At 39.8% G+C, this 23,353-nt stretch overlaps 2 protein-coding genes across 2 annotated transcripts in view; both read left to right on the top strand.

Moving 5' to 3' along the window:
- Nucleotides 1-1,318: 1,318 nt before the first annotated feature.
- On the top strand, nucleotides 1,319-13,399 carry LOC145500781 (uncharacterized). Its single transcript, XM_081480322.1, has 12 exons — nucleotides 1,319-1,561; nucleotides 1,863-1,976; nucleotides 2,682-2,981; nucleotides 3,662-3,964; nucleotides 4,898-4,944; nucleotides 5,423-5,473; nucleotides 5,957-6,007; nucleotides 6,775-6,822; nucleotides 7,660-7,680; nucleotides 8,370-8,405; nucleotides 9,129-9,176; nucleotides 9,988-13,399. The coding sequence occupies exons 2-12, from the start codon at nucleotides 1,967-1,969 to the stop codon at nucleotides 10,345-10,347; spliced, it is 1,275 nt and encodes a 424-aa protein (XP_081336448.1). The 5' UTR covers nucleotides 1,319-1,561; nucleotides 1,863-1,966; the 3' UTR covers nucleotides 10,348-13,399.
- Nucleotides 13,400-13,648: 249 nt separating this feature from the next.
- Nucleotides 13,649-23,353, top strand: part of LOC145500763 (uncharacterized) — a 25,367-nt gene continuing 15,662 nt past the window's right edge. The window contains exons 1-7 of the mRNA XM_081480293.1: nucleotides 13,649-13,865; nucleotides 19,516-19,578; nucleotides 19,889-20,014; nucleotides 20,515-20,650; nucleotides 21,737-21,904; nucleotides 22,310-22,467; nucleotides 22,574-22,746. Of these exons, the coding sequence (XP_081336419.1) occupies nucleotides 19,573-19,578; nucleotides 19,889-20,014; nucleotides 20,515-20,650; nucleotides 21,737-21,904; nucleotides 22,310-22,467; nucleotides 22,574-22,746 (767 nt within the window). The 5' untranslated portion in view covers nucleotides 13,649-13,865; nucleotides 19,516-19,572. The remainder of the gene's footprint in view (nucleotides 13,866-19,515; nucleotides 19,579-19,888; nucleotides 20,015-20,514; nucleotides 20,651-21,736; nucleotides 21,905-22,309; nucleotides 22,468-22,573; nucleotides 22,747-23,353) is intronic.

Genomic DNA, 23,353 nt, shown 5'->3' with positions numbered 1-23,353 from the left:
TTTGGGTTAACAGTCAACCATAGGGCGGTTTTTTTTTTTTGTCTGACTCAGCATTTAATTAAATTTTGTCCTATCCATAACGAAAGATTGTAAAAATGCAAACGAAAATTTTAAGCTCTCTCAGTAAATTTGGATTGACTTGAATTTACAAGTTTCGAATTATGTATAGTAAACTTCAAACCACTGTTTAGAATCGCTGATCGGTTTTTAGAATTCGCTGATCGGTTTTTCAGTATAAATAAAGCTTTTATTATTATCATTAGAATCATGCAGCCCAACGGAGACTGAGGAGAAAGGACTGAAACTCACTTCCACCACTGAGTGTTCCTCTCTATAATTCCTTTCCGGAATTGTTTGTTTCCCTCCAAACAAAACAAACAAAAGCGCTCAAGTCGATACTGTCTCGAAGAGAACTAATTCCCGCTTTCTCTTTCGCACATTCTCATCAGGATTCAATACTCTGGCGTTTATTGAAGGTCACATATATACTCTGTTTAGGATACACAAGCACAAAGAACTTCAGCATCACAGAAAGAACAAGTTGCCGGAAAATCGTGAATATTATCACCCTCTCCCCCTCCCCCCCCCCCCTCCCTCCTCTTCCCCAAGTCTACCTCTCACTTTTGTACAGTTTCTCCGCAAAGCTTAAAATAACTGATGTCTAGCCAGTGTGCGTCACTAGACATCTCAGTTTCCAAATTGCCGGAAAAACAGGAAGCGTTGTTACGCACAGGAGCTTTCCGAGAATACCTAGGCGGATGTTTATACGTAGACGTCCTTTGTAGTTCGTCAAGAGACAAAAGGACGTCTGCGTGGGAAGCTTAAGTGTTTTAAGTCAGGAGGGAAATTGTTCTGCGAAATCCAAGTTGTTCATCTTGCTTCGTGACTTTCACGCAACCGGGACGGTGTTACAATAACAACGTGTGACATGACGTCATTCTCATCGGTTGGTTAAGGGACTGTCTGTGGCGTAAGAGATTGCGCGACTCTCGAATTAAAGTGACAAAGTGAAAATACGGTTGTCACTGGCTAAGCGACCTGAAAAGCTGCTCGTGAAAACACGGCCAATAAGTTTGAAATTGTCGTTGGTGACAGGAGGGTTGATTAACTTTTCATGTCTTTTGACGTGTTTACTTGACCTCAATATTGCTTTAAAGGCTCTTTTTGTGAATTTAAATTAACACCCTAATAACACAATAAACACCAGCACGTTACAAAATGCAGATCATATTCAAAGAGCGCGTGCAAAGATCATTGCATACAGCCTGTAGCAAATGGTGAGTTATCGAAAAAAATTCTCACAATACATTGTAAAGGCAAGATTATGTTGACCTTCACTAACATGGTTGTCTCGGCAAGTTTATCTTCCTGTCCACGTGAAATGATACACGCGTAAAGAGAAGGCGTGACCCGGGGCGCGACCGACCGGAACAGTTTATTTCAAAGGCTGGTTCGATTGAAATAAGTGAGTTTTAGCCACTAAGAGATCATCTCAGCAAGTTGCTGTCTTTCTGTGCCACTTCAATCTAGAAATCTTCGTCTCTTCGGCAACAGAAGACAGGTAATTACTATATTGCAGTTTCTCAACTATACGACGGTGATACATGTCCGACTGCTATTAATTATGAAACAATATCAACCGTCTGATTTTGAAGTGCGTGTTAGGTTTTGCAAAAGCTATTGCGGATTTTACATACATGTTCGGAGACAGAGGCGGTGTGGGAAGCGCTAAAGACGAATATTAGCGATTCAACTCCGCAAAAACCCCCGTACGATGGTTCCTCTTGTGATAATAGTTTTGCCCTCCTCAGATCTTTTCATTGTAATCCGTCGCCTAATTATCTTCCATTCATTATGTGCAGTGTGTCTGTGACAGAAGACAAGGAAGTTAGTTCGGCAGTTGCAGTGTAATCCTTTGAACAAATATAATAAAATATCCACACTTGGAAACAGCAGAGAACCTGTGATGACCGATGGTGAGTCGTGAACGCTATATAAATCTCGTATTGACTCGTGTATAGGGCCAAATGACGACAACGAGTCGTGTTATTCATGGTTAATCAAGTTTTGCGAGTATCCTTTTTGGTATTGCTCAAATCAGAATTGGAGGATGTTGTGACAAATAAGTTTATATTTTAGGGTATATGCTGCCCGGGAAAATATAGAATAAACACAACTAAACCGACAAAGCAATCGATCTGCGGTAGCTATGTACGTTTTCTAAGCTGTACAGACGCGTAACCAAACTACCCCGGGACTCTAGCCTGAAATTGTTGGTTGTTGAGTGCGGTGCTGTTGTGTCTGTCTTTTTTGAAGAGTGTCTTTTTATTATCACTTATCTCTATGAAAGGAGTGCGTCCAATTAACGGGTATCGAGTTTTGAGTCTGAAGGGCAAGGGTTTCAAAAACGCAATTCAACCCTCCCCCCCCCGACTGAAATTATCGGAGAGTACCCCAGTGAGGCGGTGCGCGGAGCTTGAGCAAGCGGAAATGAAACTCTACCAGCGTTGTAACTATTTTGGTGTAATAATCAATTTAATACGCGTTCCAGACCCGATGAGAAATAAATATATTTCCGCTGGTTAAGTGGGCGTAATTTTCCTTTTCCTGGATACATCGCTCGTGGAAAAAAAAAAACCGTGATTTTTATTTATCAGTCATTTTACTTATTTTGTTGACAGCAACTGTATTTTGGCCCTTGAAAAAGGGAATACCAACCGAGGAAGAACTCGCCAGGCTTGCCGATAACATTCAGCAGGACTGGAAGAGACTTGGTGCGGCATTAGGATTGAAAGAAAAAGTATTGAAGGCAATAGAGGTTGATATACCCAATGATGTGTATGAGCGCGCCCTTGCTGTACTTCAAAAGTGGAAGAAAAAGATGGGCCGAAAGGCCACTTACGATAAGCTAGCTGCAGCCTTCAATGACCAATTGGTTCAGCGCCCTGCCTTGGTTAAGACGTTCTCTTCAGATACCCCGGGTTAGAAAATCAGTATCTTGATATTCATAGAAAATATTTACCTTTACTGCAGTAGTCCCAATTCATAGAACTTATTGACCTAGCGTTATCTTGTTATCCAAGTGCGAGGGAGGGCCGTACAGTACTTATACTTATATACAGAATATTGGCCCGACCGCAAGGTCTTGGCAGTACGTACCGACTGTAGCGAGGGTGGGGAAAAAAAGGTAAGGGCTGATATTCTCCTAATACGGTCCAGAGCAAGTTTGATTAATAAGAAACTTATAACACGACTGAAAATGTCAAGAAAAAAATCCAAAGACCACAAATCACAATTCTGATTAAGAGTCGACTTAGCGTCTACTCCCTTCTGAGAAGGAAATAATTATTAGAAGGAAAAGAAATCGAACTAGCAAATACTTTTGAAGTTGTAAATTGTTTTAGAAAAGTAAGTCATGAAATTGCAACAAAACCTTTCGGCATGGTAATTAAAAGCGGGGTCATTCGTGTCAATGCCCGGTCAAATACTAAAATATTGGACAATGACAGTGTGACGGGACAAGTTAAATGGGTTGTAACAGTTGGGATGAAAAAAAAGCTTTTTTCCCATTTATTACTAACACTTAGCCTTATTGTAATATTACGTGCACTTCATAACTACACCTTGGCTTACTAAGGTCCATTTTTGCTTTCATGAACAGATAATAACATCTGGATGATAAAAAAGGGGGCTCCAACGGAACAGGAACTTCAACGTCTTGCAGAAGAAATACCCGAAGACTGGAAGAGACTGGGCCGAGCTGTTGGACTCAAAGAGAAGCATTTGAAGATAATCGAGATCGATAATCCAGATGATGTTTTTGAAAGGGCTCTTGCTACTTTGTTCAAGTGGAAAGAAAAACAAGGCCAAGAAGCTACATATCAAAAACTTGCTACAGCTCTAGATGACGAATTGGTGCAGCGTCGTGATTTGGTGGAAACATTCTGTTGTGACATATACCCAAGTAAGCAACTAGACATTAACATTTCATTTTGATCATTTGATTTCAGTTGCCTATAATTTTTTTCTCATTCAAGATTAGAAATAGTAATTGGACCGAGTGGAGTACAATTCAGGGAGTAACGGCGCGAGTAATTTCAAAATCGGACGAGCGCGAAGCGCGAGGCCGATTTGAAATTACGAGCACGATTGCTCCCTGAATTGTACGACACGAGGTACTAATTAATCGTATCTATAACAAATTTCGGAATTAAAAATGTCTTTTGAGAACTTCTTTTGAGCGGAAACGTATATAGCGTGTTTCATAAGTCTTGAAAACTGTAGGAAACATTGCAAAGAAAGCTATTAAAGCGCGCGCAATTGACGTGCAAATCACATGGGTATCCGATTACAGGCGTCCAATTACAAAAAGTTCAAATTGGATACCTGTAATTGGACACCCACGTGATCGCACGCCGATTAATAATGGTAATAGGACTGAGTGGAGTCCAATTCGGTCTGTAATCATATGAGTAATTAACAAAATCGGACTACCGCGAAGCGGGAGTCCGATTTGTTAATCACGAGTATGATTACAGACTGAATTGGACGACGCGAAGCCCTGTTACCAATTAATCAAAACTATTACAAAATTCGAGAAACGAACAAACCATCGATTGAGCGTTGAACGATTAAACGTCGTTATGAATGCTGAAAAACACAGCAGCCGGTACTCAACGAAGTGCGCAACAGCGCGCGCAAAATGACGCGCGCTGTCCAATTACAAGCATGACGCGTACACTGTCCAATTAATGCTCAAATCGGGCTGCTGATAGCCAATCACGTTCGAGAATTTTGTATTAGTTTTGATTACATGGCAAATAGGCGCGCGGAAAACCAATCACGGTCGAGAATTTCGTTATAGATACGATTATTGTTGTTATTGTTATTGTTGCAGACTCGGATGACACGTACGCTCCTGGTAGACGCGATACAATATCTCAGGTCAGGAATCTATTAACTACACGTACATGTAGCACTTAAATGTTTGGCTTAAACGTTCTGCTGTTCATCTTTCTATTTAAGGCGGCGAATTACGAGATGCAAAAACCATCAACCTGTCGCGAAACATTGTTTCGTCGCAAGTTTTGGGTTGATGAAAAACGAGCAACAAAGCCAAAATTTGCTGCTCAAAGTAGACCCGCGCTCTACTTTTCCCAATAACTTTCTTCAGTCCGCCACAAATGTTTTTGTTGCGCTACATGTTGATCAGGCAAGGTGAAAAACGCGAAACATCGTCCCAAAACTTGCAGCGAAACGATGTTGCGCGACAAGTTGAGGGTCTTTGTATCTCGTATTTCGCCTCCTTTAACTATTCATCGATAATTGATATTTACGAGCACATTTTAAATAACTCAATACGTGGTAAGATCTTGAATTCCTTATAATGGTTAATTTTCTCCATTACCCTGCAACGCTTTAGGAAGACGATGTTATCAGGTACAGAAGACAGTCAACCAGGCTTCTAACAGAGGTAAACTGCCCTTTCTGTACTGAGCCGTGATATTTCTGTCAACCTCTGCCATGACCGCTAGTCAACTCCCATCAGAAAGGTTTACTCCCAGCAGATTTCGTGTCAGTAAACAGTAAGACTAACGAGCTGGAGACAACAAGTCGAATATTTACACACTCAACTATAGCAGAGAGTGACAGACGGAGTTAAAGTTGCCCGACCGGTATCTTGGATTTTTGTTTTTTTGTCAAACGCCCTTTATACATGAACATCTCACCTCTTTTTTTTTCCTTAGACCCGAAACAGAAAATTTACCATCATACGTTAGCTTCACCTCACTGGCATGCGTCTCACGTATGCTGTATTTGCCAGAAGAATTGCTTCAAGCTGGTGAACATTTTTTTTTTCTTTTTGAAATAACTGTAGCTAAAATAAACCTTAAACCTGCTTGCAAAATTCTTTTTATCCTACCCTCCTCTAATCTGTACATTTGCATCTTTACAGTCGAGGGAAGAACCGACTAATACAGAACCACAAGTTATAGAAACAAAACAGGTGAGCATGTCGTTATTGCCTAGCAAGACATGTTTCCCTTGCCTCACGATTCTTCTGTCATTAACTTTAGAGATTTGCGAGATTGTGATTGAACAATAACAATCGGAAAATTGAGTAACTCCAGTAACGACATTGGTTCCTCCGACTGAAATGATGTGATCATTCTTGGAAATTAAGGAGAATTGAAAAGGGCCCCCTAGTTACAAATTCTTCCCACAGAGTTTTAAAAGAAGTAGCGAGGGTTTTTCTTTTGCGACACTCATTGATAAGCGAAGTGCTTATGATAGGTCTTTCTGATCTGATGTAATTAAGAAATAGAAAAAATGTACCGTGTTTCTATCGAGTTATAGAAACACGAGTGGAAGTTTGGGAGAACGAGAAATGCTGTGGGAACACGAGCCACAGGCGAGTGTTTCCACAGCTTTTTCGAGTTCTCCCAAACTTTCACGAGTGTTTCTACAACTCGATAGAAACACGGAGAACATGTTTTCTATTTCTTTTAGAAAACACCGCGACGAAAAAAAGAAAAACAACTTGTTAACTTTGATTATCAAAATGTAAATTCTCTTTGCTCGCGCCATTATTACGTTAACAGCCCGTGCTAGTTCTGTGTTTCCATCGAGTTATAGAAATACGATTTTTAACCAATCACCGTGCGTTTTTTCTTAAGACCGTTTTCTAAATGTTGATGGAAGGTCCTGAGATATCAATATAAAAATATATTATAGGTGAATAACATAATGATCCTCTCCTATTTTCTTTGCTAGGACGATCCTCCTTCGTTTCAAGAAACCCTACAGGAATGGAAGAGAAGGGTATGATTCTTTTTTTTTTCAAGTACAATTTTATGAATAGCTGTATTTTATATGTAAATGCTGATCGCCAGTTAATACCAGTGATCCAGTGATCACTGATTGGCCTTTCAGGTTAAATAAAGTATTTTATTTTTATTTTATTCCTAGGATGCGCGAAATAATTTAGAAAATTGAGGAAAAAATATTTTGACGGGATTGAAGACTCCTTTAAGATTTTTTGATAAAACAGGCTTTAGATATAGAAATAAAACGTAGATGTAAGAATGTGAAGAAATGCAGCTTGAGCTAATAATAAGTGAGTCATAGGTAAAATCGAGTTGTGGTTACCCGGAAAGGAAATGATGCATTAGTATCTTTTAGATTCTCTTTTTCAACTCGTGATTACGTGAGCAAGAGTTGTAGTTGGTGATCATATTATGCAAATGAACGGTCGGTCCCTCATCCTTTAAGTTAGGGTGTTGATGTTCAATTTCTTTCTCACAGAAGCTCTATCACTTCCAATTTAATCAATGTCCCCATGCAATGAATGTAAGAAAGTTTAGAGTGCACCCACAAATGTTTCTGATATATATAATGAGGGGAAGTTTATTACCAAGTCATCGATTTTGATAAGTTACTCGAAAGAAAAAGTCAAAGGGATTCTAATTTAACATGCAATTATGAGCCCATGGAAAATAAGTATTGACGATACTTCCGTCGAGCAAGTATCCAGTATCCAGACAAGAGAAGAGTTCGATTATTGAAGTTAAAATACAGCGTTTATATAAGCCGTATAAGCTACATGTTAGGGTAACACAAATTATCTCTTTTTGTTTTTGTTTTGTTTTTGTTCTTTAGGAAAGTGCCCGAGCGCCGAAGGTAATTTTGTAGTTACTTGTTCATTAATTGTTAAGGGGCACCTATTCATAACTAGAATAGGAAGCAAAGGAAAGAGGAAAACATTGCATTGTACAGACACTCAAAAAGTGCCAAATGTAGAGAAAGGGAGGTTGATCCCAGTCGATTGCTTAGAACCGGAGAGTCAGAGGAACGAACCTAAAATAAGAAGTAGGTTAAAACGAGGGATCGATATCGGTCGTAGGTTCCAAGTTTTCCAAAACGGTTGGTCGATGAGCTGCGGGAGGAACAGTATAAGCGCGAGGAACTGCACTGCGCGTGGAAAAAAAGACGAAAGTTTTAATGCGAGAACACGAAAGAATACTATCTTGATATCTCGCTCCGCTGCACCATTCCATTTCTTTACTTGCCGCCTTCCGCGCTGCCAAACAACCAAAGCTATACGGCACAGAGAAGAAATTAAGCAAGATTTGAAATGATATACTTAAAGACAACCAATTGAAAATACTACACGCTGGTCTATCTACTAAGAGTTGATATAAATAACTTTGCTTAAACCACATTGGGGATTAAAAACTAAGTGGGTTTATATTAGGAAACTTACAGCTATTGAGGCTGTTCATTTCATCAACCGCATGATTTGTCTCAAAGCTTTAATTTTGCCGTTACAATATCTTCCTTTTGCAAACTTTTAATTTGTTTTTTCTTAGGATAAAGCACCTTCCTTTAGATCGCGACAATCAAAGGTAAGTTGAGGTGTTTTTTCTGTCAGTGACTGTTATCAATAGTGAAGTTACGATATTTTAAAAGTATAGAGAAGGCGATGATAAGGCACCACCGCCGATCAATGCCACTAATCAATACCACATAAAAAATATGTAGCTGGAACTGCTTGTAGTTAACATATTCTAGTGTATATATATATTTTTATTTTTTATCCTTATAATTTTTAATTTTTCAGCTTTGGTTTTTAATTTCGCAGAGTAAATTGAAGTAATGTAGATAGAGGACCCCCTATCATTATCATTATCATTATCGTTATCGTTATCGTTATCATTATTACATTTAATATAATGGCTGAAAATGGCCACCTTTAGGGATCCCTAGCATCTGTTTCTTTCATAAAATTCAGCCCTATAATACTACCATTCCTTAGCGTTGTTACAAGAATATTTACAGATCAGCGGAGATAGACATTCCGATAAGAGAACGTCATTGTCGTAGCCATTGTCGCGTCGTCTTCCATTGTTTTTCCTTTATTTCATAAGCTTACCACTTTTTAGTTAAACTTGGTTTAGTACTATCTCAGTTCAACTTCGGGAAGGTTGATAATAAAGCCACTGTTTTGGCTCACTTGATATCAACGTCACGGCACTCGGCATGCCACATTATCTTTTCGATTCTACTCCTCTTACCAATGTCGTTCTTGTGTATTGTTTTAACCAAATGTGTTGAAATGTACTTTATAGGCGAAGGATGTCACTTGCCCAAAGGATAACCACGTGTTGGAAGAGGAGGTAATTTTGGTTTTGTAACTGGCATGCAACATTTTATCTTCATTTTATCTCCACATTTTATCTCCACCTCCACCTGGCTTAGCTTCAAGTCCCCGCCCCCGCCCTTACACACATACCCTTATACACAGAAGCAAGGGTATGTATGATGTCAAAGGATCTGTCTTTTGGGCCATTTTCATCTAAAATAGGATATAGATTTTGACTAGTGTGGTTTGAAATCGTGCATTCTTATGTAGAATTGCGTCTATTGTCCAGGATTTAAAGCGCTTTTAAGGTTAGCAGGACCACGTATGAAAGACGGGGACTAATTTTAGAGTTACGTCAGATTTGCATAAAATGTGCGTGAAGGCTTTAACCCTTTGACGCCAAAGTAGCCATATACGGCTACTTAATGGTCGCGCTCTTTGTACCACTTGTGACGTCATCAATTTAAATGTCACCAGATATTATTGATAAGCAGATAGTAGGGCTAGGATAGATCTATCTGCACAAATTTTTGCTTATGCGCATGCACGAAATTAAAATATTCTACATTTTTGTACCTAATCTTGGGGAAATCTATTTGTTTGTTTTAAAAATAGCCTTTTCAGTAAAACTAAGGCCCATTTAGCGTCATGGCAGCTAGGAAACTGATTTAAGGGTTAAAAGCGGCATTTTTTGTTTACCTTTGGCCGTCTAAGGGTTAAGGACCGCGCTGCACATTCCTATCAAAACGTCCGAGGAGTTAAACGTCGAAGTTATGTGCAAAATAAATGTTACTTAAGCCTTATTTATTAATAAAGAAAGGTTGTTTGTTTGCGTTTTCTTTCAGATACATCAAATCAAGGACACGATGGATGCGGCAATGCAGAGAATGAATAAAATCCTAGAGGTTGTCCATCATGAACCTCCAAATACTGCCGCAGCAATTCCTGTCGACAATACGGAAGTAGAAAAAGTGACGATTGCCAGTGGCTCACTTGAAGGTGCTGAATTTCTTTCGGAAATTGATACTTCCCTTGCAGATGTTCAGGATGAAAATATGGATCAAACAGATCAAGGAGTCAAAAGACAGATAGAAGGAACTTCCGCTGAATTGTCTTCGGATCCATTCCTCGTGGAGTGGCCTTGGATTTCGGTAGTTTTCACCAGTAGCTGGGGACAATGGTTATTTGGCAGCGACGAGCAATAAAACGAAGAAGAGATTGTCTTGATTGCGAGAACCATGCAAGGTATTGCAGTCCCGAATTGTGGCCTGAAGAATGCATAGTGTTAGTCGTTCAAGTTGGTAGCTGTAGAATTGCCAATGTGGTTTTCACTCCAAGTACCAAACGTACGTACGTCAAAATATGTGTGCACAAAACTACACCCATACGGGACTCACAATGAGGTAACGACATTAGCTAGCATAAGAAGTCGCCTTGGTACAGCTGTATGCCACATCTTTTGGTGGCAGGCAAGAGAATATCATCCTCTTTTGCAGCAGACAATTGCTTAGTTCAAGAGGACGTTGATGCAAGTAAAAGTGAGTTAGCGAGTCTGTTTTCCATGTCCAGGGTACTTTTAACATGGGTGAAATCACATATAAGGAAGATGTCAGATTTAGAGAGTAGGAATTTGTTTATTGACATCATCCAAGAGCTTCAAAGGGGTAAACATCTGGGCACTCAGTCTAAAATGAAAACGTTTGTAACGGAAATAGTAGATGATATTAACAAAATCACATTCACATGAGCTTAAAGTTTTCAAGTTGTTAATGATCAGCTTTCACTGAGCATTCTTGTGAAGATAAAAAAAGAAAGCGACCCACGTTTAGTGAGTACCAGTCTGTTTAATAGGACGAGCTATTTCTGTCATCCTTTTATTCAGCGTAGAAGGAATCAACCGGCTTTCTGTTAATGACTAAACAGGTTTAGATGATTCGGGTGATTCATAGCAAGTCACATTAGTTTAATTAATTTATTTATTTATTAAATTTACTAACTTTCAATGACGATAAGTTAACCTCGAGTTGAATCAAGAAGAGACGGACAGCTTATCACGAAGGCGTGGTCGACCGTGAGGTGTGATACGATTAATTGTTACCTTAGGTGTGCGATATTTTTTTTATAAAATGTAGCTTTCATGATATTCATGATGTATTGAAAACTGTTCATGGACCATCGCGTTTGAAAATTCTCTTTGCTATAAAAAAGTTCTTAAGATATTGCATTCAGTTCCTAAGAGATCCCCATCGTTTCAATAACACAAAGTCTCAGCGCATGAGCCATTAATTTCGTCCGTGAATCACGGACTTTGAAATGACCCACTCCCATTGGAACCGGTCAGCGATAACCAAAAAGATCGCGGGCTCTGGAGGGTTTACAAGGGAATAAAGAGGCATATTTTCAATGTATTGTTTGGTGTTTTTGAGAAATGAATGAATGCGATAACAAATCAAGACTGAGTACATGATTGTGCTAATCTTTATAAATCGTACGATGGCATTGATCTGCCCCCTGTAGACACTTAAAGGTCAAATGAACCAAAATTTAGACTTTTTTTTCATTTAAGTTCAACGTGTTCATTAAGTATAAAGTAAACATATTCTGAAGTTTCAAAAGAATTGGACGAAGCATTACGGAGATATTGGAATGTTAAAATCACTGCTTTTTTATCCTTCATGATCGAAGAGCGGTCGGGAGAGTTGTCGGATAATTGTCGGAAATAAAACTTGTGACGTCACTGTTGGTGAGCTCAAGAAATGCGGGAAATTCAAAAGTGTACGGTTTCAAGTTCACTCTGAACTTTGGAGAAAAACCACACAAAATCAAAAGTCAGCACCTTCAAGTTCCTCCAGGACCCAAATCTTAAAAGGGAATGGCTTATAAAAATGAAAAGAGATATTTTATGCCCTCAAAGCATTCGCGTGTTTGTGTAAAACACTTTATCGAAGACAGCTTCGATCAAAATCTTGTAGTAAGGAGTTTGTTGGGACGTCCCTCCTTCAAGCTTCGTTATCTTGTAGTCAAGAAAGACGCGGTACCGACGATTTTTAACTTCGCTATGGTACGTTGCAAGCCGGCAATTGGATAAAAAACAACGAAAAACAAGCGAAGAATGCCCGCCAAACAGCGGGCGAACTCCTCGGCCATTTCCCAAGTAAAATCAGGTTTGTGTTTAGATCCAAAACCTTCCCCACGAACGACTCACTGGTGCAGAAACGCAGCAATGTTCAAGACAACAATGACGTCACAAAGCAGAGTCTTAGTTCCATTCCTTCCATTAAAGTGCGCGGTCATTTTGGAAACGTTTTCGTGAAACCTTAGGCTGTCTTCGTACTTTTAACTTTTTTACTCTCTTCCACAGTTCAGAAAGAAAAATTTCCGCATAAGTCTCCTTTTACATGCTTTTGTTTAACATTTCGTCGCTATAAAATGGCCGAAGAAAAGATGTCTAAATTTTGGTTCATTTGATCTTTAATCAAACAAGTTGATCGAAGGTCCGGACTAGAGTGTTCTCTCCACACCCCTCCCTCCCGGATTGTCTCATTGTAATTCGCATGACGTTCCTCTGACGTCTCCTAATCAGTATGTTCATACTGCCTTGAACCGACATTTTAAGCCCTAGATGTGCCAGGGGCCGATCAGGTCGGTCGGCGCGTACACTAGCGGCCCGAACACAAACTAGGAGTAATCAGGGATAAGTGGGTGCGTTTGAATGTTTACTTTTGAAATTTGGTTGTTCAACCGCAAGACAGCACACGCCATATTCGCTTTGTTGTTGCTTGAATATCGGGCTTCGCGAAATAAAAAAATAATAATATAAAAAAAATTCTGGTTTAGGTGCGCGCGCACGTTGACGTATTCCTTATCCGGTAGTACATCCCCAAAATCAAGTCTATTCCTGCTTGTGTGCTCGTGCAAAGAGAGATTCTGCGTTAAGTTTAAGTTGTGTTAAAAATTTTTCACTGTTTTGGCTGGCAGCTGGTAGTTAAATGAAAGAGTGTATAAAATATGTCCATCTCAACATTAAAATCTGGATAGTGGTGTCCTATTGTATTACCCTTGAAATTTGAAAAAAAAAATTGTTGTCTAAATCTTATTAAACATTTTGATGTAAATATTATAAAATGCTACGCAATTATATCTGGAATGTGGGTCATTTGGATCTGTAAGGGCGTTGAACCTTTCAATTCTTGTTTGTCGTACAAAGCCAGGGTAAAAACCCTCCTAAAAGAGTTTTATTTCTTTCGGTTTCGGTTTCGTCATCATATTTGGTGATGATGCTTCACACTCTTGTCACGCAGTATTTTATTAGAAGATACATCTTTGGCAAACACCTTTTTTTTATCGTACAGATCAATTTGTTTAACAGTAGTGAAGGAAAAATGTCCGGCTAAAGTTGCTAAAGATCAGGTCTAAAATATTGATATAACACCAATCATCCTTGACCGACCTGGCAACGAGGGAAAATTCCCGGATAAACAAACAGCCTGTCTCGAAGTCATTTGCATACACGTGATACGCGGTGTGACAGTGGAGAGTGTTTCGGAGATATTAGTTGGTTTCTGGTGAAGATTTAGCTTTATTCTACTGGTTGCAAGACGTTAAAAATTGTCCGGGTGTCGCAGGATTAATTGGAAATCTATCAACCCTTTATTTCTTCGACAAAAATGCTGCAGTAAATCGCTTGAAGCAAACAACAGCACTGCAGTACATGAGGCTCGAGGTACATGCACAAATCTATTATTCAATTACGTTTCTTTCACTTTTCAGTGCAAGTATATTTTCAATGTTTAACTTTAAGCGAGCAGATATATCCAGGTAGGAAGTCGCCATCCTCAAGCTAGTAAATATGGAACTGGACTGACATATATATTGCAATTTTGTTGATTTGGTTTAAAGAGAGAATACATTGTTGGTTCAAATGGAGACAAGCCGATTTCCGAGAAAATGAGGAATTAAATGCCGTCGTTTTATTCGAAAGTCGGTTCATCTGCTATCAAATTCTGACATTTTAAAGAAAATTTTCTTCAGGTTTTTGATCATTCTTTCACAAAACTGCAGATCAACACAGAAATGCAAAGGATCACTTCGGCGACTCTACTTTCGGTTTTATTTTATTTCCGGTTGGCGCGGTATCACCGGTTGTTTAAACCGCATCAGTATTAATGCCTCGTGTTGTTTTGGTACACAGGGACACAGAATATTTGATCTGAGACAAGTGACTTATTGCCCTTGAAATTATTTTATTCGGTTAGTTCATTCAAAGGAGATCGTGAATCATTGCATTAAGGTTACAGTATACCTTCAGATCGGCAATTTTCTTCAAATTTGGATTTTTGGTTCAAAGTAATGGTCGAAGAGTAATCTCTAATTTCTGAAAACAAAATTAAAAAAAAACTCAATATTGGCGGAGAAATGGAGGTTTTACGTTACGGCCGGAAGTAAAAGTTCCCTCTTGATTGACAGCCCTATAACGTGTACGCAATCAACCGAGACTACTTTCGCGGGAATATATGGATACCACGAATTGGCTGGCTACTCAGATCCAAGCATTTTTCGTATTAGATGTAATTCTATTAAGTTATAAGTAAACATGGACCACGGAAAACTCTGTTTACCAGTTCGAAAAAGCGAAGAACGAATGAAAACAAATCAATGAGTGAAGAAGCGAAAGTTGGCCTCACGGATGAAGCTATAGCTATCGTATCAAGCGGGCAAAAAGATCGAGTTAAGAGTAGAGAAAGATTCTGTAAAAGTTTGGGAACTCGACAGCTATAACAGCGACGTGTACATTGACTCTTTTGTTGAGTCCGATACCGATGAATCGCCCAACTCATTGAGATCCATTGGAATATTATCCATGCACATTTGCTCCGCCGCGCTTTCTTTTGTTCAGTTTCTTCTCGTCGCCCAGCCACTCTAGCGTTCGTATCCTTTTTCGTCTTCCCCATTTTGCCAGACCAGCTTCAAGCCTTGAGCGCATTGCTCTCCGCCTTGAGCGCATTGCGAAACACAAGGGTTTTTTCGAGATTCACGCGTAAATTTCACCGCGAGTTAATGGTAATAAATTTTCCAAGCGCTGATTGGCTCAGTGATCTGAGAACCCAGTTGAAGGCGTTTCTGGGCGGAGTTTGTTTGCGAAGGAAGAGATTTTTCTTAGCGCTGTTTTCTCGAATAAATTTTTTCGCTTGAAGCAGACACTTTAAAGAGTTACAACTCAAAGGGGATTTGTTTGATTGCCCTCAAATTTGGACAGTAGCTAGATTAACATATAAAAACCAAAAACGTGTCTGCGAATGGTTTATTTCGAAATATTTTTTCTCCGAGAGCAATTTTTGTACGGTCACTTCACATTTTTTAAATCCTATTTTGAAAATGTTCTGTAACTTTTTACTGCAATTGAATATGGCAAAACGCAGACACGTTTTTTTAGCGCTTTTTGTCCTGAAACCGAGGAAAAAAATAAATTGGCGAAAAACAAAATTCGCTTTGACTTGTAGCTTCCAAAAGGTGACTAGGACGCTCGCATTTAGTGGCCGTGAAAAAAATCGGCACTTCATTTTATTTCAAAATTTTTGGTATGGTTTGATAGCCAGCTCTATAAGCTTTAATTTGATATAGGGGTTTAGGTGTCTACAGCTTAAACCGGACGCGCTACATCGCTTGGACGTGAGACACCCCTGAAGGTATACGGTAACCTTAATAGACCTTATCACAGTTTTGGAAGCTATCTTGACGGGCAGGCAACATGTATCAGAAATTAAATTGTATGAGAATTCGATCGCAAATAATTGTCTTAAATGACTGAATTCCGAAGAATTTATGAATAGCAAAGTAAACATACTAGGCGAGGAATTACATTAATCAAACTGGAGGGATGTAGCTGAGCTAGAAAGCACAGTCGCTTTTATAACATTGATACACTTGTCTCTGATTGTTTCGTTTAAGTTTATGGCATCCATAAACTGATGTTAATGAGACCTGAGAGACAATATCTCAAAGTCAGGCACACACATTCTGCATTGTAACACTTTATTTCAGAGACATGTAACACTATGAACTTCGTGTCATGCTCATAAGTAAATCCCAGTAACATAAGTAACATGCCACCAGTTCCTGATCTCAAAGTCCATCAGGGATTCCCAGTTGAAAACAATCACCTCCTTTGGATATCACAACAAACTTTTCATTTCCTAAGTAAAGCCACTGTTATCTACATCTGTAAAAGACAGTGTATCAATGGTTCCAGTCATGTCTCTCACATGTCCACCTCATGCCCCTGATCTCTAGTCAAGCACACGCTCCTCGTTGTGTTCAGTCTTCTCGTTTGTGCCGATCCTTCGCCACTGATTTTTCTTTTACCCTCCCACCCTCCCATGACTGGGACCCTTGCTCTACACATCTGAACCCCTGATACTACGCTTTAGGACCATCTTCAAGCGAATAAACAAAATCATTTAGATCTATAGAAATGTTCACCATGAATAAGGCTAATAATCTGTCCCTCCCCCCCAAAAAAAAAAGAAAAAAAAAAATGGGGGCAAGCTTTGACACTACAATTCAGAATGTCGTGTATAGATACTGAACATTACTATTCCACTACTTTTAGAAAAACATTTATCCATTTATACTTATGATATCATTTGCTTACTATAAAATAATACTAATAATACTAATAATAATTATACCATTAATGGCTATAGGCTAGGGTTATCTGTCTCCTAGCAAGCCTTAGACCTTATCATTCATGGTGCAATGAACAGAGACTGTATTTTGGTGACTTTCTGTTGTTTGTTATTTAAGGACGGTGGCAGGGAAGTGCACCCATTAGCTGCACTTTACCCCACAGTAAGGCTCTAGCCCACTGGAGACAGGTCCGGAGAAATTACGTATTCCAAGGTGGCTACCCCCGGTACCATCTGATCTGTACTCCCCCAGGAGGGGCTCCCCCTCCTGGTTCCCTCAGTCCCCCGGGACTGTGGGATATGGGCCTCACCCCTGGAGGCAGGTCTGGAACTTTTATTCCAGGGTGGCTACCCCCGGTACCACCCGATCTGTACTCCCCTTGGAGGGCCCCCTTCCTGGGTCCCTACTCCCCAGTCGTCCTTCCCTGCCACCCAAATTTTACCCACAGCCAGTGTGTATTTCCTAAATGTAGTATCGTTAGTGGAAGCTCAGACCAAGCCTCGAAAGAGGATCATTAACGCGAACTTTTACGAGGCTTACATAAGTCCCAGCCACTATGCGATAAGGTGTATTATACACCTGCCTGTAGAGGATGATAACAATATTTTATGAGCGTTTCGTTCGAAGATTTTTTCGCGTTAGCCACGGCCACCTTTTGTTGACATATAACCGGATATCAGACAATTAATTACAAAACAGGTCTTGGACCTGTTTAACATATTTATGAAAACGCAAATACCAGAAGTCTCACTGGGGCCAAAGCGGTTAACAAGTGATCCGCTAGGTAAAAAGCATTATCAGGCGCCCCAGCTAAGGTTGAAATTCAACAAGCGCAAAGTACAAAACATTTTCTCGACTTTTCAATGCCACCAAGCTTAAGGCTGATACACACGAGGGGTTTTGCTCCTGGGTTTTGGTCCAGGGCCCCGCTTTTGAAGCAAAGCTCCTCCGTGTGTACCAACGATTTCATGGGAGCAGAATTTCCACCCTGCAAAATGCTCCACAGCATTAAACCGGTTAAATATTTGGAAGAAAGATCCCGGGGCAATTGAACAAACTTGAAAACGCTTCCTCGTGTGTACCAAAATATGGAGCAAGCTCTTACTTTATGCTCCCCTGTGTGTACTAGTCGTGCAAATTGACCCTGGAGCATTTTTTTTATTTTTATTATTATTATTATTATTATTTTTATTACATTAAAAGACACTTGCGTTACAAAGATATCGCTGAGATAAACTACTACTTTGGAGTATGCTCCTGGAGCAAAACCCCTCGTGTGTATCGGCCTTTAACACCGCGCCGTCGACTTTTGCACCCTTCTGAGGGGCCGTCGACTTGCATGTACCTGCTTCAGTTGACAGTTGAGAGTCGATTTTTGGACTTAAGGAAGCTCAAAGCAGTTTCCAGCACTCCTATTTTGATGGTGCGTTATAACCACTCTTTACCACTTGATGCTAAAATCATGGTATCAAAAAACTGCCCAATCATTGGTGAATAAGTTGTTATCATTTTCGTGACATAATAGGTTACCAAAGCAACAGTATGACCTACTAAAAACACCCTTAATTACAGCTTTAGAGGCTTATAATTCAAAAACGGCACGGTTATTATTTTTTTATTTTATCAAATTTTAGTAAGTATGATAAGACGAAACTTTTGGCAAAGTTTTAAAAAAATCTGTACAAATGGATCGGAGCCACCTTACATTTTCAAAACTTTAAGGTGGCTCTGAACCATAGGTATATAATTTTTTTAAAACTTTGCCAAAAGTTGCGTTTTATCGTGGTTATTAAAATTTGATAAAATAAAAAAATTCACTGTGCTGTTTTTGAATTATAAACCTCTAAAGCTGTAATTAAGTGTGTTTTTAGCAGGTTATACGGTAACCTATTGTGTCACGAAAATGATAACAACGTGTTCACCAATGATTGGGCAGCTTTTTGATACCATGACTGTAGCATCAAGTGATAAAGAGTGGTAATAATGACCTATCAAAATCTAACTGCTGGAAGCTGCTTTGAGCCACCTTAAATGCGGGGCATTTTTGACTAAAAGCAAAACTACCTGCATTTTAATAAACTTGACTTCATAAGGGGAGAACAGAACGCAACAAATAAAGGAGTTTTTCACCTGCAGGTGCGATGGCGACACATGTAGTTAAAGCTGGCTAAAGAGGGGGAATAGTAAGCATACATGACGTATACGGTAGGAGGAAATGGAATGCCCTTGCCCAGTGAATGATCGTTGTTTGAAAGTATGAAGGCCTTAAATTCCACGCCTTGCACCGCCAGTCCTAGTTCGCTGTCCCAAATAGTGTAGTTAGAAATCAAAAACGCAAATAGGGCAAAGAAAAGGCTAAAATTTTTTAACAGAAAAGGCAAAGTTCCATGGGACGTCAACGACGGAGAGGGAGGCGGAGGGGGAAGGTGGGGGTCTGACCTAAAGATCCACTTGACTTTAAGCGGTGAGTTAATGTCGACAGCCCCCTATCCTGAGCCAAACATTTTCCCGTCCTGCTCTCCAATCCAAATAATAATTCCCCCCCTGATATACAATCCACTGACTTTTCTCTTTCAATTATCTCTTTTTAAAAAAATATTATGGAATGAGATTTAAATGAATTTATCCACTCAGAAACTGTTTCATTAGAAACATTTCACGAAACAAATTACCTTCTGTGTGGTTAGGTTTCTATTCAAGACGGCTGTTTTCAGGTTTACATTTAGTTCTTTGTGGAGAAGGTGATGGAGGTACGTTTGATTATTATTTAGCTTTACTTAGGTGTGTGAGATTGTTACAAATATAGCTGCCGTGATTTTCATGAAGTATTAAGAACTATTTATGGACCATCAATCCATCATGTTTGAAAATCCTTTTTGTTTTTAAAAAAGTACTTAAGATATCGATTTCCGGTAGGACTAAGATGAAATGGTTTTAGTAAGTAACAGTTTGCAAGCCGAAACAGATCAAAAATTCCTTTTTTGGATGTGGTAGTCCAGCAATACTTGCATGGCATACCCTGATCAGCTCACTTTATTTCATGTTTTTGTTCCCGTATAGCGTCGTTCTCAGCCATCTCTCGATGAGGAGTCGTGGACACGACAATACCAGTTGGAAAATGAAGATGATGCCTTGGCCAGGGCGCTGGAGCGTTCGCGATTAGAACATCTGCAACGCACGGAGAAAGTAAGTTAAATATATTGTTAATATTTTTTTTCTTCACCATTAGTCGCCAGTTTCTTGGATAATGCAGCAGCTTAGTTGAATGATCAACATTTATTATGCGGAAGTCTGAGAGTGGTTTTACCTACTTGCAGAGGGGGCTGCATTATGTTACAGTTTAGACAGAAAAGCGGACAGAATAAATTATTTTATTTTGCTCAAAGTCTGCTTGTAGTTTTGCTTTGTGTATGGGTAAACAAGAGGGTTATTGGATTTGTTGGTAGCTCCTGTCAATGCATGAAGCAGGAATGTCTACTTTGAAGGCGTTACGATACTGGTATAAGCTAGGATGTAGAAGCTGAATCATCGTGATACGTGGTTACAATCCCCAATGTGACATGATTGTTAATGAGTAGGTCGAGTAGGCAGTTACAACACAACTAAATGTGGCACAATTGATTACAGAGGCTCCAAAAATGTGGTAATTTATTGAAGATGGAACTCATGTACATCCTCTGTTACAGGAATCTCGAATGCAACGTGATGAACCGACACGAGGTGAGGAACCATTATCGAAATCATGCTCGTTGTCTCCTGCGAATGTACAGAGACAGCAACAAGACAGAGAGGAGACTCAGCTTTTGCGAAACTCTTCTAGAGGTTTGTGAACGTATCCCGCAATAATGGGCTTCTTTGCAGGAAATTGCCTTATGAGTCCTTGTTGGGTCTGTGACGTTGGAACGAATTAGGTACTAGCAGAAGTGTAGGAGAACCAAATCACAGGGAAGGAATTAGAAAACATCATGAACTACCCTGATAGAATTTTCTTCATCTTGAATTTAGAGCCATGCGGTCATGCGTACGCCTGTCGGCTTTGGTTGACTTGTACATGTATAGTATTGTCCGATTAACTACGCTTTTGTAGGACAAAAATGACGCGGTTTATCAATTCTGTTTTTATTGGTTCGTTTGTATTATACACAGCCGTTTGGTACAGTGCAACATTTTTTGAAAGTATTTGTGGCATCTTGTCAAAAGGATTGCATCAAAAGTATAACTTAGACGTTGATTTCAATATTCAGAGTCAATCTTTCAGGTCTGAAACTTGGATGGCAAACGATGTGTTTTGGGCTGAAATAGGGTTAAGCCTGGAACTGGGAGTCTGCCCATGTAAAATTCCAAGGAGCACTCCGCCGGCCGCGGGGGAACAACACGTCACTCCTAAGTAGCAGTCTACAATAATACTATGCTTACGCTCGTTGCTATGTCAATTGCAACGACCATTATTATGCTCACGCGCTCTGCATGCTATCAACCTCTGTGACGACAAAAATACCCTGAATTACATCGTGCACGTGCGTACCACTACGTCTTTGAAGTTCAGAAAATATGTGCTAAACAATCACTGGTCTAATAAACAAACAATCGCCGAATATTTATTATTTACCTGTGGAAAAGGGAGACAGCTGATTGCTAACAACTGACAAAATATATACGTTACTTTGCGCAACCTTGTCGATAATTACATAACATTTGCAAGTATTTCTCAGTGTTAGCTTTGACTCATTCATATCTGGATATGTAGTGAAATGATTAAAAACTCATCAAGCAGTGCCACTCATTAAAAAAAAGGTTCACCTAAGGTTGAGGAATGTTCCTCCAAATATATGTTTGGAAACCTTGATTAACCAAGGTAATTTTAAGGCTTAACACACGGACAAAATATCTTTGGCTTTGCATCGTCAGGGGCTGTGACTGCAGGTTCAGCAGGTCAAGGGGTAAGAGCCATTCCGCTTTGTCTTCCAAACAACTGCAAGTGGGATTCCAAGACATTACAATGCGTCCGAACTGGAGAGAAACGCTCATCACTTTACGTGGTCGATGAAGCACTTGAAAGGCTGAGGAACGAGAAAGGTATTTATTAAGTCAATGATTGAAAGAAGAAGTTATCTGCTACTACATTGCAAACAGCTAAAGTGCAGTATGGTTACCACAAGCCACTCTTCCTCTCCCACCCCCCGAAAATCCCACTGAAACGGCGTTTTGACAAACGTGCTCCCATTGTTTATTATCAGATTTTCACCGCTATGAGTAGATTAATACCTTGTGGTTCACCTCTTTACGTTTGAATTTGGGGGACCGTGTATCCGCGGTTCAGAGGGTCTGTAAAGTACAACTGCTCAAGTTAATGCCAATTTTTTTGGCCGACTCCAGACTGAGCTACATGTACGTAGACTGGATTGCAACGCAACGTAACAAAAAGTGGGGCAAACTTTATCATTAGCAATCGTCACCTTCCTATTTTTTCCTTTTAAATAGGTCCTGTGTGTGTAGTGTCCGTTGTTGGCCCATACAGAAAGGGAAAGTCCTACATCTTAAGCGAAGCCTTTAACCAACCTGAGGTTTTCCCACTTGGACATGAAATGGTGGCCGAGACCATGGGAATCTGGTTATGGATTGTACCTGAAAAGTATAAGGTGGGCAATTCAAACGTTACATCAGTCCCAAGGAGCTTTTTAGACGTGGTAGCCCATGTTACTTTGTCAAGTCCTGAAGGCTCTTATGGTATTCACTAATTTTCAGGATTCCAGAGGAAATGAATTCACAGTAGTGCTACTGGACTCCGAAGGAATTGATGCCGCAGACAGTGAAAGCCGTGATGATAATCAGATATTTACATTAACCGTCCTTTTGGCTTCGGTGCTCATTTACAACTCTCAAGGTGTCCCGACAAAGCATGATCTCGAGGGACTGGAGTATCCTTTCTACATTGCGAATATAACATATATAGACAACTTCAAATACCACAAGGTTATTATTTTTGGCAGGAGAAACAAGAAGCCGGGAATACATTTTCCCCACTAGCCACTTGGGTACTGAGCGGCTGATCGAGTTTTGTATTCCAAGGTTCTGAATTCCAACGTATACTGCTGCTGCATCCCCGATTCGGGGATTTAGCGATAAAATCACAGATGTCTCGAATAAAAAATGTCCCTTGGGTTTGCTGCCCTCTATCTACTAGCCTCACCACAGTAAGTTGCCATGCAGGCCTTTATCCAGATGGATGTCCAAGCGTCCTGTGGACGGCCACTTTTTAAAGAAAATTGTTTTATTTTTTATATGTTGCCTTATAAATTGTTCATTTAAGCAGACCCTATAGCACATTTTGGACGTCCACGTTTCCAATCCTGGCTAAAAGCCTGTTTCCATGTATCCAGCGTGGTTGCCTCGATGGTGTGGTGGATTTCACTCCCGACTAGTATGAGAGGAGACGCAGGTTCGGTACCTACTCGGGACACCAAGTTTTTCTTTCATTTCAGAGACGTGCGTCGAAAGCAGCCTGTGATAAGTTGTTTACATTTA

This window comes from Orbicella franksi, chromosome 10 (assembly GCF_964199315.1).
Source record: "Orbicella franksi chromosome 10, jaOrbFran1.1, whole genome shotgun sequence".
Lineage (NCBI taxonomy): Eukaryota > Metazoa > Cnidaria > Anthozoa > Scleractinia > Merulinidae > Orbicella > Orbicella franksi.
Note: the sequence above shows the minus strand (reverse complement) of the source record. Positions and strands in the feature narration are given on the sequence as shown.

What these genes read in the sequence shown, in the direction of transcription:
- LOC145500781 (XM_081480322.1), top strand. An exon ending in GACGCGATACAATATCTCAG is followed by an intron (nt 4,945 to 5,422) that starts GTCAGGAATCTA and finishes GCAACGCTTTAG; the next exon opens with GAAGACGATGTTATCAGGTA. An exon ending in TTAGATCGCGACAATCAAAG is followed by an intron (nt 8,406 to 9,128) that starts GTAAGTTGAGGT and finishes TGTACTTTATAG; the next exon opens with GCGAAGGATGTCACTTGCCC.